This window comes from Salvelinus namaycush, chromosome 36 (assembly GCF_016432855.1).
Source record: "Salvelinus namaycush isolate Seneca chromosome 36, SaNama_1.0, whole genome shotgun sequence".
Taxonomy (NCBI): domain Eukaryota; kingdom Metazoa; phylum Chordata; class Actinopteri; order Salmoniformes; family Salmonidae; genus Salvelinus; species Salvelinus namaycush.
In genome coordinates, this window is record NC_052342.1 from 11,715,542 (window position 1) to 11,730,562 (window position 15,021).

General features: G+C 41.7%; 1 protein-coding gene across 1 annotated transcript in view; it reads right to left on the minus strand.

The window, feature by feature from the left end:
* Window positions 1-2,938: 2,938 nt before the first annotated feature.
* The window catches only part of LOC120030233 (receptor-type tyrosine-protein phosphatase delta-like), a 176,217-nt gene continuing 164,134 nt past the window's right edge, over window positions 2,939-15,021 (minus strand). Inside the window, exons 26-32 of the mRNA XM_038975579.1 lie at window positions 11,322-11,607; window positions 9,761-9,939; window positions 9,522-9,648; window positions 9,119-9,244; window positions 7,945-8,099; window positions 7,371-7,506; window positions 2,939-4,916 (exon numbers count right to left, since the gene is read on the minus strand). Of these exons, the coding sequence (XP_038831507.1) occupies window positions 4,848-4,916; window positions 7,371-7,506; window positions 7,945-8,099; window positions 9,119-9,244; window positions 9,522-9,648; window positions 9,761-9,939; window positions 11,322-11,607 (1,078 nt within the window). The 3' untranslated portion in view covers window positions 2,939-4,847. The remainder of the gene's footprint in view (window positions 4,917-7,370; window positions 7,507-7,944; window positions 8,100-9,118; window positions 9,245-9,521; window positions 9,649-9,760; window positions 9,940-11,321; window positions 11,608-15,021) is intronic.

Consider the following 15,021-nt stretch of genomic DNA (forward strand, 5'->3'; position numbering starts at 1 on the left):
CCAGCTATAGCCTAACCCTATCCCTATATCTATTACTAACAATACAGGCAATTCTCAGCTGGCATGACATGATAACGCAACTTATGAAACCTGAGGTGCGTTCAGTTCGGAAGGGTTTGTTCTGAATGACACGTTCCTCCAAAACGTTCTTGAACAGACTTCGAGGTACGTTTGCTCACGTTTGGTGGGTGTGGCGAGGTGTGGCTTGACGCAATGAGTGACGTATTTAAAAGGTAGTGGGCATGCTGACAGCGTTCCCCAACCTCCCTATTTTCAATTGGTTGTTCAGTACAGCACCGTTAGCATTCAATTGAACGTACTGTAAAAACGTACTGAACGCAGCCCTGGCCATCACAAGCTTGGTATAGTGTGTCTAGGATTACAATTTAAATTGTCTCTCTTGTTCCTTCCCTCCAAATTCCAACAGTGGTCATTGGTAGATGTACAGTTGAGGCCCAGGTTTCAGCTGATGTGTCAATGACAGAGTTAATTGCACTATGAAAATCCATTATGGCATGATGAGGCCCCATTTTTCTTTTGGCAGGAGAACTATGGATTTCATTAATGACACTGCCAGCAAGAGGCAAAATGGCCTCATCAGTCTTTCAAAGTCAATTTGAAATGGAGGGAAAAAAGTAAGACCATGGTGCATAACACAGACATTGTTTAATAGAATTCATTTATAACAAATGGAACTTGTGTCAGCAAATAACTGATTTTCATACAGACTTATTTCGCCACCAATGTAACCTAAGTAAGAAAATAAAAAGCACTCCTTTCATTCAGAAAAAAAAAACAGTTTACGCTTACAACTAACCAGAGGTAATTGTATGAGTCTTTTAACAAGCCATTTTTTTGTTTACAATTTCATTAATTAATTTCAGTCTATGCATCCAGACGAGCGATAGATAGAGAGCAGAGAGAACACAACGTTTATTTCTGTAATGACACTCCAAGCTTGAATGGCGAAGCCACGTTAGTTAATAACAGATGGTTGGGACAAATTTAGGAAAGTCGTCTTCTGTAGTAATCATGGCACCAGAATGGATGCTCTTTTTGCCACAAACTTTCTTTTTTGTCTTTTTCAAAGTTGATACCTTTTTTGTGTTATTTACATACACACAACGTGAACGTTGAAGGAGATTCTTACAGATGGGTTCAAGTAATATATTATTGGGTTCAGAATCAATAGGGCAGTGCATAGTACAAAGAGATATAGAAAGTGCAATTCTTCCTACTAGGCCTGCTGCGGCCATTTTGCAATGTTTCACCATGCATAATGGAAATCAAAAGATCAAGATAGGAAAACAAAATGAATGTTGTGGATCAATTAATGTACAAAGACTGCTGAACTAGGTACATAAAATGTGGCATTGAGGTTAAATAATAAAAGCACTTTTATACTGTTTTATTATATATACATACACTACCGTTCAAAAGTTTGGGGTCACTTAGAAATGTCCTTGTTTTTGAAAGAAAAGCACATTTTTTGTCCACTAAAAATAACATCAAATCGATCAGAAATACAGTGTAGACATTGTTAATGTTGTAAATTACTTTTGTAGCTGGAAACGGCTGATGTTTAATGGAATATCTACATAGGCGTACAGAGGCCCATTATCAGCAACCATCACTCCTGTATTCCAATGGCACATTGTGTTAGCTAATCCAAGTTTATAATTTTAAAAGACTAATTGATCATTAGAAAAACCCTTTTGCAATTATGTTAGCACAGCTGAAAACCGTTGTCCTGATTAAAGAAGCAATAAAACTGGCCTTCTTTAGACAATTTGAGTATCTGGAGCATCAGCATTTGTGGGTTCGATTACAGGCTCAAAATTGCCAGAAACGAAGACCTTTCTTCTGAAACTCGTCAGTCTATTCTTGTTCTGAGAAATGAAGGCTATTCCATGCGAGAAATTGACAAGAAACTGAAGATCTCGTACAACGCTGTGTACTACTCCCTTCACAGAACAGCGCAAACTGGCTCTAACCAGAATAGAAAGAGGAGAGGGAGGCCCCCGGTGCACAACAGAGCAAGAGGACAAGTACGTTAGAATGTCTAGTTTGAGAAACAGACACCTCACAAGTCCTCAACTGGCAGCTTCATTAAATATTACCCGCAAAACACCAGTCTCCTCTGTCCAGTGTCTGTGTTCTTTTGCCCAGTTTAATCTTTTCTTTTTATTGGCCAGTCTGAAATATGCTTTTTTCTTTGCAACTCTGCCTAGAAGGCATCCCGGATGCCTCTTCACTGTTGACGTTGGTTAGAGCCAGTCAATTTGATGTTATTTTAATGGACAAAAAATGTGCTTTTCTTTCAAAAACAAGGACATTTCAAAGTGACCCTAAACTTTTGAACGGTCGTGTATATATATATAGATATACTGTATATAAATAAAGCAACTGATCCAAAAAATTAAACAATTTAGCTACGTGAAATAAAAAGGGAAAGAAAGCACCTGGAATGCACATCCACAAAGCCATCAAAGAGGGTCAAATGAAAGAGGGGTCCAAAATATGTTGTGTCCTCCACCCCGAAAACCGTAGAAGTCCTCCACGATAGCAGACGTAACACACATTTAAGGATTGTCAGAGTTGTAACACTAACCTGTTCCAACAGTTAGTATCTTTCCGCAACTGTTAATAACTGCAAGTAAATGTATCAGTTGAATACTTTCAAGCCTAAGGCATAGTGAAGGGATCCTTTGGCTGAGTGTCTATACACTTCGTCTATACAAGGAGTGTCAAACATGCGGCACTATTTGAACAGTCAGGAAAGCTCATTGACTCCGCAAATATTCTCATGATCTTTCCCATGGTCTTTGTTGACAACAGGCATGTGGCATTGACTCATTAATAGTCCTAATAAAGTGAATAGTCCTAGTTTGTTGCAAATGCACATCGACTTTCTGCGAAGGTATCAGTGAACGCAATGGGAGTCTTCGATGTTTTATTCTTTTTACTAAGCCACAATAAGGCAACAGAAAATGAAAATAGGGCCTTGCCATGTACGTATTTGCATATATAATTTCATATTATGTGACAAATGAATACTTAAGGTAAAAATGTAATATACAGTTAGTTATATGTTCTATATGCACGGACTTCTCAAAGAATACGATAATGTGTTAAATGAAGGTTATAAAAAACAGGTATAAATATAAGGCACTCTAAATGCTAAATGAAAACATGTTACGCCGTTGAGCGTTTGAACCCCTCAAGATGAAAGTTACATCTATGTACCTTGCCCTATTGTATGGAGCAATGACTTAGTCTAAGGGACCCCCTGCTCTGCTATGGAACTACAGACTGTATGAGCGTATCTATATACACTGGGGATACGTGACGTTCCCAACAAGCCTCACCACGGGAACAACAATGTCATGATGTCTAACAAAGTATCCAGATGAACCCTATCTATAATACACCTATTTATTGCACAAGAAAATATGCACTGAATCAGAATGCGTTTTTGTCCTACTGATGTGCATTCCAGTGAAAAATATCTTAATTTCCCCCAAAGTATAGAAATCTCATCGTAGAAGCTTTCATATACAATCCTTTCGTTTCATATATAGCCATAAATTATGTACTTTATTTCAATATACATATGTTATAGGTTATGCAAATGTATTATTCATATATAATGTATATATCTGTCATCTTATATAACATAAATATGTATATATCATTTCATGTATTTTATCCATCAGGTGCTCATCTTTTACCATCATTCTAACATGGAAGAACTAAGATAATCGGTAGCAGCAACTTCATACTTTGCTCATCCCTGTTGATTCCACAAAGCCCCAGATTATTACATGGGTGTAAGTAGGTTATTGTGTATGTGATCATGGACAAATAAGACAAAACTAAAAAACTAAACTAAAAACCCTGTAACAAAGTCAACATTTGGTAGTGTGAATACAGGACTGCACAAAGTGCGAAAAACAATAATAAAAAAAAAAATAGCAAGAATACCGAAAAGAGCGAAGACTTTCTCTGCATGACGGTGCATACAATAGAACAGTTCTACAGCTTTAAAAAATACAACTCGAAAGGAAAAAATGAACGATTACGCAAGGACTTTGTTTGATTCACTTTGTCGAGTGATACGTTTTGTTAAAAAAAGGAAATCAAATTTCACATGGTTCAAAATTAAGCACATATCAATCAGCTGTATAGTAAAAAACGAAATCAATAGGTTTTATTTGTTTCATATATCTTTAAACATTCCCCCTTCCCCCCAATTGTTTAAATGATGAACGTTGTGACCGGAAACGGGGTATATTATTAATTATTACTTTAGCTGTGTCCTGTTTTTCATATTGGACCAAGCACTGGTGTCTTCTTTTTTGATGGGTAGTTGTCTCTGTGTAGTTTGATTGTGGAACAGAAATGTCTCTTTACAATGTGCATCGAGTTTTAAGCCATTCTCTGTGCCTCCATTTGCCTCTCCTATGGTTCGTAATATGATGCATTACTTGTCGATGTAATAGTACGTTCTGTTATTTTTTTGTTTATGTTTCTTTCAGTTATTTGAACCCAAGATGAATCCTTGAAGCAACAGAAGAATAAAAAATATTCCATAAGATGCTTCAACAGTCAGGATTCCCTCTCTCTTTCCCACATCAGGGTGAGTTCCATGGGTTTTGGGAAACATTTGGTCCTCCAGGAATCATCTTTATAAATTTTTTGACATTTTTGTGTCTCACATCCAACACTTAATTGAGTTTTTAGCTAGGAGTTAAGAAGTACTTTCTCAAACAGGAAATTATGGCTCAGAAGAGAGGCTCGCTGGGGTTGTCCAAGGGCCTTCTGCTTTTCCTCCGGGACAGGGACTCTTACGTAGCATAGTGGTCAAAGCTCCCAAGGTATTCCAAGCCAGCTCTGTAACAGAACTGGTATTGATCCTGAGGAGAAAGGAGAGAAAGAAAATGTGACATTAGTTCAAACTGTTCGTCACTATTTTCCAACCAGGTACTATTTATTTTTCTGTCTGCCTAGTGCTCTTTTCTTTTTTGTCTCTCTTTAGTTTCACTGGCCTCTATCATTTTCTTTTTCTCTGTCTGCAACTGTCACATTTTGATTTGCTGCTGCTCTGAAATTTAAAAAAATAAGCTTAGAAAAAACTTACTTGACTCACCACAGAGTAGAAGATTCCTGCTTTTAAAGGAAAATCCCACCCAAAAACTATATTTTGGTATTTGTTTCATTAGTCCATTGTTGACATCGTCCCATTTTTTTTGCTTGTCGGGAATCAAGTTTTCAACATATGTAACTTTCAAAATACAGAAATCATCCCATATAATGCTGTGTTTTGCTACCTGCCTAATAGTTAACAATACAGTGCCTTCGGAAAGCATTCAGACCCCTTGACTTTCTCCACATTTTGTTATGTTACTGTCACGTTCCTGACCTGTTTTCTGTTGTTTTGTATGTGTTTAGTTGGTCAGGGCGTGAGTTGGGGTGGGTATTCTATGTTGTGTGTCTAGTTCGTCTGTTTCTGTGTTCAGCCTAATATGGTTCTCAATCAGAGATAGCTGTCAATCGTTGTCCCTGATTGAGAATCATATATAGGTGGCTTGTTTTGTGTTGGGGATTGTGGGTGGTTGTTTCCTGTCTATGTGTAGTGTTTGTGTCAGCACTATTTGTCATTATAGCTTCACGGTCGTCAGTTTGTTATTTTGTTAGTTTGTGTATAGTGTTCGTTTCGTGTTTTTTCTCTCTTCTAAATAAAAGAAGATGTATTTTTCACACGCTGCGCCTTGGTCCTCTCTCTCACCCATAGACGATCGTGACAGTTACAGCCTTATTCTAAAATTGATTAAATTAAATAAAAACTCAGCAATCTACACATAATACCCCATAATGATAAATTGAAAACAGTTTTAGACATTTTAGCAAATGTATAAAACATTTAAAACAGAAAATAACATATTTATATAAGTATTCAGACCCTTTGCTATGAGACTCGAAATTGAGCTCAGGAGCATCCTGTTTCCATTGATCATCCTTGAGATGTTTCTACAAATTGATTGGAGTCCACTTGTGGTAAATTCAAATGATTGGATTGTAGAGCTCCGAGACAGGATTGTGTCGAGGCACAGATCTGGGGAAGGGTGCCAAAACATTTCTGCAGTATTGAAGGTCCACAAGAACACAGTGGCATCCATCATTCTTAAATAGAAGTTTGGAAAAACCAAGGCTCTTTCTGGAGTTGGCCGCCCGGCCAAACTGAGCAATCGGCGGAGAAGGGGCTTTGGTCAGGGAGGTGACCAAGAACCCAATGGTCACCTTGACAGAACTCTAGGGTTCCTCTGTGGAGATGGGAGAAACTTCCAGATGGACAACCATCTTTGCAGCACTCCACCAATCAGGCCTTTCTGGTAGAGTGGCCAGACGGCCACTCCTCAGTAAAAGGCATAGGACAGCCTGCTTTGTCAAAAGGCAGCTAAAGACTCTCAGACCATGAGAAACAAGATTCTCTGGTCTGATGAAACCAAGATTGAACTTTTTGGCCTGAATGCCAAGCGTCACATCTAGATGAAAACCCTACGGTGAAGCATAGTGATTGCAGCATCATGCTGTAGGGATGTTTTTCAGCGGCAAGGACTGGGAGACTAGTCAGGATCGAGGGAAAGATGAAAAGAGCAATGTACAGAGAGATCCGTGATTAAATCCTGCTCCAGAGCGCTCAGGACCTCAGACTAGGGCGAGGGTTCACCTTCCAACAGGACGAGGGTTCACCTTCCAACAGGACAACGACTGTAGGCAAACAGCCAAGACGACGCAGGAGTGGCTTCAGGACAAGTCTCTGAATTTCCTTAAGTGGCCACGCCAGAGCACGGACTTGAACCGTATCGAACATCTCTGGAGAGACCTGAAAATAGCTGTGCAGCAACGCTCCCCATTCAACCTGACAAAGCTTGGGAGGATCTGCAGAGAAGAATGAGAAAAACTCCTCAAATACAGGTGTGCCAAGCTTGTAGGTGTCATACCCAAGAAGACTCGATGCTGTAATTGCTGCCAAAGGTGCTTCAGCAAAGTACTGGGTAAAGGGTCTGAATACGTATGTAAATGTGATATCAGTTTTTTATTTGTAATACATTTGCAAAAATGTCTAAAAACGTATTTTTGCTTTGTCATTATGGGGTATTGTGTGTAGATTGATGGGGGGAAAAACGATTTAATATATTTTAGAATAAGGCTGTAACGCAACAAAATGTGGAAAAAGTCAAGGAGTCTGAATACTTTCCGAAGGCACTGTGTATAGTGTGGCAGCTAGGTAGGTCGGTTATGTATCATGCTTGATCGACCTCCATAAGGTTAGAGGTGTGGAGAGTACAGTATACAGGGCATCTCACCTCTGTCTGCACCATGGCCGGTCTCTGTGTCCGGAGCATTTTCACCGTCTGGAAAATATCCACCACGCCCTCGTACCTCATCCGCTCTAATACGATGCTGAGGGTGATGAAGACTCCGGTCCTACCCACGCCCGCACTGCGAGAAAGATGATCAATCACTAAATAAACAGTCTGAGAACCTCCAAGCTGTTGACAACATGACCAGACAAAACCACATGTGACCGGAAAAAAACAGACATGACCAGACAAAACAACACAGTCAAAACTAGACTGTTGTTATTTGTCTTTTTTCTCTAGACTGTTTATATTTATTTATTTATATATTTATTTCCCCCACCTGCCATGGTATGTCAGAGGACTGCTGTGGGGTGTCTGGGAGCTAATTTAATATCTGGATAGATCTTTGATCTTATCTTTTATCCTAGTAGGATCAAAGTAAAGCATCACTATTTCCGTTGCAAGTCGAGCTAAATCTTTTAAATACCATTAAATCTTGTGGTCTTTTATTGTACTTGCTTACCATACTGTCTGTGTATGATATAAAACTCAATTGAACATAAAATATTATCCTTACCTACAATGGACTGAGATAGGCCCATCTTGACCAAACTGTTCTTTTGTTTTATGCACTTGGCCGATAAAATCAATGAAGCCCTCTCCCGATTTTGGCACTCCTTGCTCGGGCCAGTCTGTAAACTGAAACTGCCTGACCGTCCGTGACTGTCCATCCTGGAAAAATAGGGAGAGAGAATACAGTGTGCTCACTTGAATGGAACGTCACGCCAAAGATATGGAAAAATGACAAAGTGCAAGTGATGAAGTCAAGGCAACCCGTCTAATGCACTTGACAAACAGGCCAAGTCGGAAGATAGTGAAGGAAAAAAAGGAAAACTGACTATCTCAATATGCCTCAGTAATGACAAAGGCTTGTGTGTGCTTTTCTATTGAAGATACCAGTTGTTAGCAAATCAGGGTGCACAGAGGCACACAGTTTTAAGCACCAGACAGGCGTTTGTTACTAAAGATATCTGTCATTTTCACCTGAATGTATTAATATATGAATACTAAAGACACTAAGTCCTTTGATGTGCCTGTGTTCGGCAGGCTCTTGAAATGACGTCTTTGAGGGTGTGCATTACTTAAGTGATATTGTATCCCCTTGATAAGGGGAAGTAATCCTATTCAGGTCCCAGTATAACACACACTACAAAGGAGAAGCCTGCACCATTTATCAGTGTAAGCCTTTGATGGAATTAAAAACTCCCAGCGGCTCAAGGCTGCCAGAAGCCGTATTTGTTTTTACACCATTGACACATGTCATAATTCCCTCATATATTTGTGCATATATTCCTTTTAAATCATCAAGTTTGGTATAAACAACATATTTGATCTTGGGCCCAGATGCTGGCTTTAAGACTACTGCACAGTAAAAACAAAACAGTAGGAGTCAGCCAACTGATGCTGTCAACAATGTCTCAATCTGAACTGTTCAAATCAAAGGGCTCCAAAAAATTGTAGCGAGTGCCGCTAGTTTTGTCTCTGTTTTTATCATCAAACAGAGACACAGTTGTTCAAAGACAAAGACTTCAAAGTAGACAGATTTTCCACTTGACCAAACTCCACACTGTAAACAACGAATCTGATATATTTGGACAAAAAGTACAAAGTCGGGAACGCTTTCTAGCACTGTCAAATCTCAATGACTGTTTAGACAGTAACTGAGGGCTGTTTTACAGTACAGCACTTACCCTGGCGTCAGTCACTTTGAACTCTCTCAGGATATACTGGGGCATGTTGTACTCAGCCATGGGGTCCACCACAAAGTACTGGTATCTGGCCGACCTCTCTGCTGGCCAATACTGGTGGCATTTTTCCTGCAGCGGTGGAAAAACAACAGAAACAAACTCCATGAGCGATATACTACCTTCTACGGTACACTGAAACTCCAGCAGAGTGCCTGGATATGTTACAGATTGTGGTTGCACGTGTCATTGTTGGTCTGAATTCAATTTATTTTGCATAGTTCAAGAACTACATAGAAAGGAGAAGTTGAAGTAGCAAAATTGTTATATGTATTGTTAAAGAAGCAGCAACATTTGATTTGCACAGGAAACAGAGTGCACAGAGACAACATCATTTTGCATAACATACCCTGCCCATTTCTCTGAGCTTCGTTAGCATGACCACGATTGTGGAGTTGTGCTCCCAGAGCATCCTCCAGAAGTCCTCCGTGGTCTCCGCTAGAGGCCCTTGCGTGGCAATATAGGCTTTCTGTTGCCTGTGGACATAAAACAATATGCTCTCTTAAGTAACACAGAATACTTGGTAAAAGTGGACTACCATTTGAGTCCCTTATTCAACTATCTTGGTCAACAGAGTTGAAAGCTCACCTGTATCCATCAATGAAACTGGCATTGATGTAGTCGGAGCCTTCCACCCCTCGGATTGGCTGAAGACACACTCGTGTGGACTCGTATGGCATTATGTTCACAAGGCGGTTCTTGAACTTGTTACAGGGGAGATTGGCACTGATGAATCGCGACGTATGGGCTTTAGTGTTGGCTAAACGCTACAGAGAGGTGGATAAGAAGCACGGTGGTTAGGTGAATGCTGGCGAATGCAGCTCTCTTCCATTTATTTCCCCAGTGCCTGGCTTGTGGTTGACATAAAAAACAGGGGGGTTGTCTAATATAAAGACGTGAACGTTATTAATAATCACATGCTACCAAAGTGAGGGGAGGCCTTAGGAAGATCATGGGTTCTCGGCTGCCAACAATTCTGAACGGAAAAAGGCTACCCTGTTTCTGCATCTACAGTACTTACATATTTAATGTTAACGTTAAGTGTGTAAGGGGAACCAAGTGGATTATTGTTGCCGCTCAGATTTGCAGTGAGGGGCAACATTTTTTATTTTGTGATGAACATGAAAATGGATGCTGCGGCAAGCCCGACGTGGACAGGGCCATGAGTAATCTAACCTGTTTCACATCTCTTAGGGGTAGGTGCGTGACAAGCAAGGCAAACAAGCTTTACATACAGCACATATAACACACTGCAGACTGGCTGACTATGACGGGTGGGTGGGTTGGTAGTGGAGCCCGCTCATTGTAAATGCAGGGTGTATGTTCTAACCCCCCTCTGGCAACTGTCCTAGTCATGGGGGAAAACCAGTGTTTGACATTTTGCTGTAAAACTACCCCTCTTATAACCATAAGGGTGGAACGGAAAGGGGAAAGGGGTAACCAAAGGGGGGATTTAACCCAAGTCGGGTTACAAAAGGAAGGCAACTAACTGGAATGGGGGAAACCACAGGCCCCACGCTGTCTCGCTGGGCTAATGGGAATTGGAAAAGTGTCTGAGTGGTGGTACAGAGATTGGCCAATCAATGACGCCAGGGCCAGGATGTGACTTGTAGCTAGGGGAGTTGGGGAGGATAGCGGGGGCAAGAGGCCTGGGGTTTTTACATGAAAAAATATCTAACCACCCTCTGACTTTCGGTAAATAGAATATATTTAAGTTTTCTGTAAAACCTCACATGGGATCAGACAGAATTGGACATAAAAAGGGACTGGTGCTTGCTAGTAAGTTTTTTCTTCTACTTTTCTTTATGTAGCTCTTTTGTCGGCATGGGCCTTTGGAACAAAAGCAGGATATGAGCTGGAGCACATTGCTCTTTGGTTAGCATCCAGTCCAATGTCTTTATGTTGGCTGTTTGTCTGTAGCGTGCAATGCTGCTTTATCAGTTTAGCTATTCCCTTTGCAATATATTTTTGCAATAAACTGCATGCTTACTCATGTAAGCCTCCTGTGCATGCTACTTTTACAACTAGCTTGCACTGAACTGAATTTTTCCCCTTAAAATAACGGAAATTTCTGTGTGGACTTTTCCAATTATCGACAAAGAATTTGAAATTAAATTCAAGGCCAATAATAAGGCACAGAGCGGCTTACCTTGAACTCCAGCTCCATGCCTGAGACGTTCTCTCCACCCTCGATCCCAGTCAGCTTCTGGATGTAGGCGTAGAGGTTTCGGGCGGGCACTTCGGTGGTGCCGCAGGTGACGGCCTCCTGGAGCGCGTCGTGAATGAACACGTACTGGTCCTCCGTCTGCACCATGTAGTTCCGCTGGGCGCGCATCAGCGTCACGTGGCCGTAGATGTCCACCGTCTTCTCGTGCTTGATGCGCTCCATCATGGCGTCGATCACGATGAAGCAGCCCGTGCGCCCGACCCCGGCACTAAAGACAAAACAAAGATGGCAAACTTGATATTGGCCCCCTTAAGAGACACAATAGCCTGTGTGGGAAACGATCAGTGCTGGGCGGTTGACTTGGTATTGACTCGTTTTGAGCCGCGTTGGCAATTGATGACTTCAGCTAAATGTTTTAGTGGCTCATCCATCTTGACAGATGTAAACCATGATGCACCTTTGAGATAATATCTTCATGAGGATAAATTATTATGTATAAACAGATAACAGGCCTATTTAGAATCACCATTTCATCTACAGCTGGAACTGAGTTATTTTACAACAGTAATTACCTAAAACTACATCTGGGGTTTTCACTCAAACATTTTTCTATTCTGTATACTGGCCTAACATATACCCTTCATACCCCAGTGCACCACTATCTGCTGTGCAAGACCATTCACCTATGATGAGAATGATTACTCTCCATTGGTGGAGAATGAGTGACAGATCCACGCTGGGAGAGGTGCCCTGTCTCAGCGGTGAGGAGACCTCAGAAGCTCCCTGGCTACACAGGGACCAGACCAAGGGGCAAACCCCTTGTCTTCATTGCTAACCCCTTGGCCACAGCAGAGCTGACCGTTTTGGCTTGGAGCGTAATCAAAGTGGTGGTGCAGAGGCAGCAGGTGGAGGAGAATGGCTCTAGCTGCAGTGGTCTGGTCTAAAGTGTGGCTCTCTGCTGGTACTGCAATCGTGGTGTACCCGCCCCCCTGTGTGACTTAGAGGCGGGTGAATTTGCCAGGTAACTTTGTCGGAGAGTAGCGCAGCTGACTTCAATAACTGCCATTAGCTTAGCGCATTGTGCTAAAATCAGAAGGCACTGAAAGACAGGCCTCTTCATTAAGACTCCCATTGGCACATTTTCACATTAGAGCCAGAAAAAAGTTAAAAAGGAAAGAAGGAAGGAAAATGTATGGCTACTCTTTCAGTTTGAGGTCTTCTATTCAGGTCAGATAGCAACACATGCTTTGTAAACGTAACCACATGGAAAGACTGCTGAGGGGAGATGTCTAATTTGAATATTATGCTGTTTTTCTTCTTCATTTTTTGGGACAATGGCATCGCTGAGAGTGTGAACTCTAGTCCGCCTGACAGCTCACGTCTTCCCCAGCCGAGCATTGACAAGACAGTCAGTTGTTGGCTGGCTGCTCTAAAGTAAATAGGTTATTCAACCCATTAAGTCGACATGGCTACGAGGTGTGACCAACGCTCCCCTGCCTCTCTTCCCCTGATAGGCCATTTGTTTTTCATTTATACAGAGGAAAAAAGGAGTGAAGAAATACTCAAGAGGGAGTTAAGATAGTCCCCGGGGCCCAAGTCTGGCTAATGTGCCATGGTGCAGCGGAGAGGGAATTAAATCGTATACGAGAGTCGTTTGTCGCTGCAAATCATTGTGGTTGCGCTTAAAATGGCCGACGTTACCTGATTGATTTGGGGACGTGTTTTGATGTTGGCTTTATCGTGACTCTTGAGGTATTACACAGATGCTCATGGGTGTTGCTGGGCTTTCTGAGAGATTGGTGTGTGTGTGTGTGTGTGTGTGTGTGTGTGTGTGTGTGTGTCGTGTGTGTGTGTGTGTGTGTGTGTGTGTGTGTGTGTGTGTGTGTGTGTGTCTGAACCACATGTGACCCTAAAATATTGTGTGTGAAAACATCTCAGGAATATTTGAGGATATGAATCACATCCAGGGTCTAAGGAGCAGCCGTCTCCGGAGCATGGTGAGGGGAGAAAACACGGCAAGCGCAAGACATTTTCTACCCCGGCCCCAGCTGTTTCTAATCCTTCGCCACTTTACAGTCCAGTCTCAAACACCGGAGAGTAATGACCTGTGAGCATGCCAGTGACAGAGTGACAGCATCAAGAGATGGGCAGGTGGAGGAAGAAGAGGAGGGAGGAGCGGGGGTGACATAGCCACTTGGCTCGCCTCGTCCACTATCGGCAGAGAGAGAAAGAGAGGCTCTGTACGTTTGGCAGTCCTGGGGGATGGTTGGCCCTGATTCGGGGCCTGTTACCACACCCCCCCCCGCACTAAAGAACTGACATTGGCTGCTCTGAAAGGCGCAGCCAGCTGCTTTGGACGTTGGCAGACATCAGTGTTAAGCTAATGTGTTTTCAAAGTTTTTTCAGAGTTTGGGGAATGGGGAGATTGTACACTGAAAGATACAGCTGCAACTGGACCTGGAATAGATAAAGCCTAGACAAAGTAAAAGCAATTACATGTTGGTATTGTTACTGAATCTATGTTGGTCGGGCAACCTCTCAAGCCGCCTTTTTACACTCCATTCACCCATTAAACAGACACAGACCAACCAAACCATTAACTTCAAATTCACCATAAAAGTTCAGTGTATGGCTTATATGTAACGGCTGTCTAATGCCTCCTCCTCGGATGAGGAGGAGGAGTAAGGGTCGGACCAAAATGCAGCGTTGAATGTAGACATAATGAATTTATTAAATGAAAGACGAAACACGAAGAACACTTGAATTGATTACAAAATAACAAACGACGTAGACTGACCTGAACAAGAACTTACATAAACACGAAGAACGCATGAAACAGGAACAGACTACCTAAAACGAACGAACAAACGAAACAGTTCCGTGTGGTGCAAACAGATACAGACACAGGAACAATCACCCACAAACAAACAGTGAGAACAGCCTACCTTAATATGGTTCTCAATCAGAGGAAACGTCAAACACCTGCCTCTAATTGAGAACCATATCAGGCAACACATTTAACCCAACATAGAAACACATAACATAGACTACCCACCCAGCTCACGTCCTGACCAACTAAACAAAGTAAAACAAAGGCAAATAAGGTCAGGAACGTGACATTATAATGGCGACCAGGAGGCTGTGCAATTATTTCCACATTTACACTGTGTTTCAAAATGCTCCCCCTCTATTCAAGATTAGTTTTAGCGTATGGCTACTAAATACAATGAGACTGTCTGAATGGCAACGTAGTTTCATCAGAGATAAAATCATACCAAAACAAGATTATGTGTGTTTGCGTGTATACGTGTAAACGTGTGTGTCTATAAACCCTCCTGCAGTATGGTTACATTGTTCTCCACAATCTCAAAAGGAGACACTGGCTGCATCCCAAATGGCACCCTTTCCTCTATGGGCCCTGGTCAAAAGTAGTGCTCTATATAGTGAATAGGATGCCATTTCAGACACACCCAATGACTAATTCTTAACCCATCGTGTGATGTGTGAGACTAGACCGCAGTCTCGCCACTCGAGGGGAAAAAGGTTGAGAATACTTAATTTCACTATGGGATGAGGCAATAAGGTCAATAAAGACAGACTTCCTTGCAGAAGACTAGACTCCTTTCCTGTAGACTTATGTTTATTCCTTCCTCCTATTCATACGAGACACTACTCTAACATT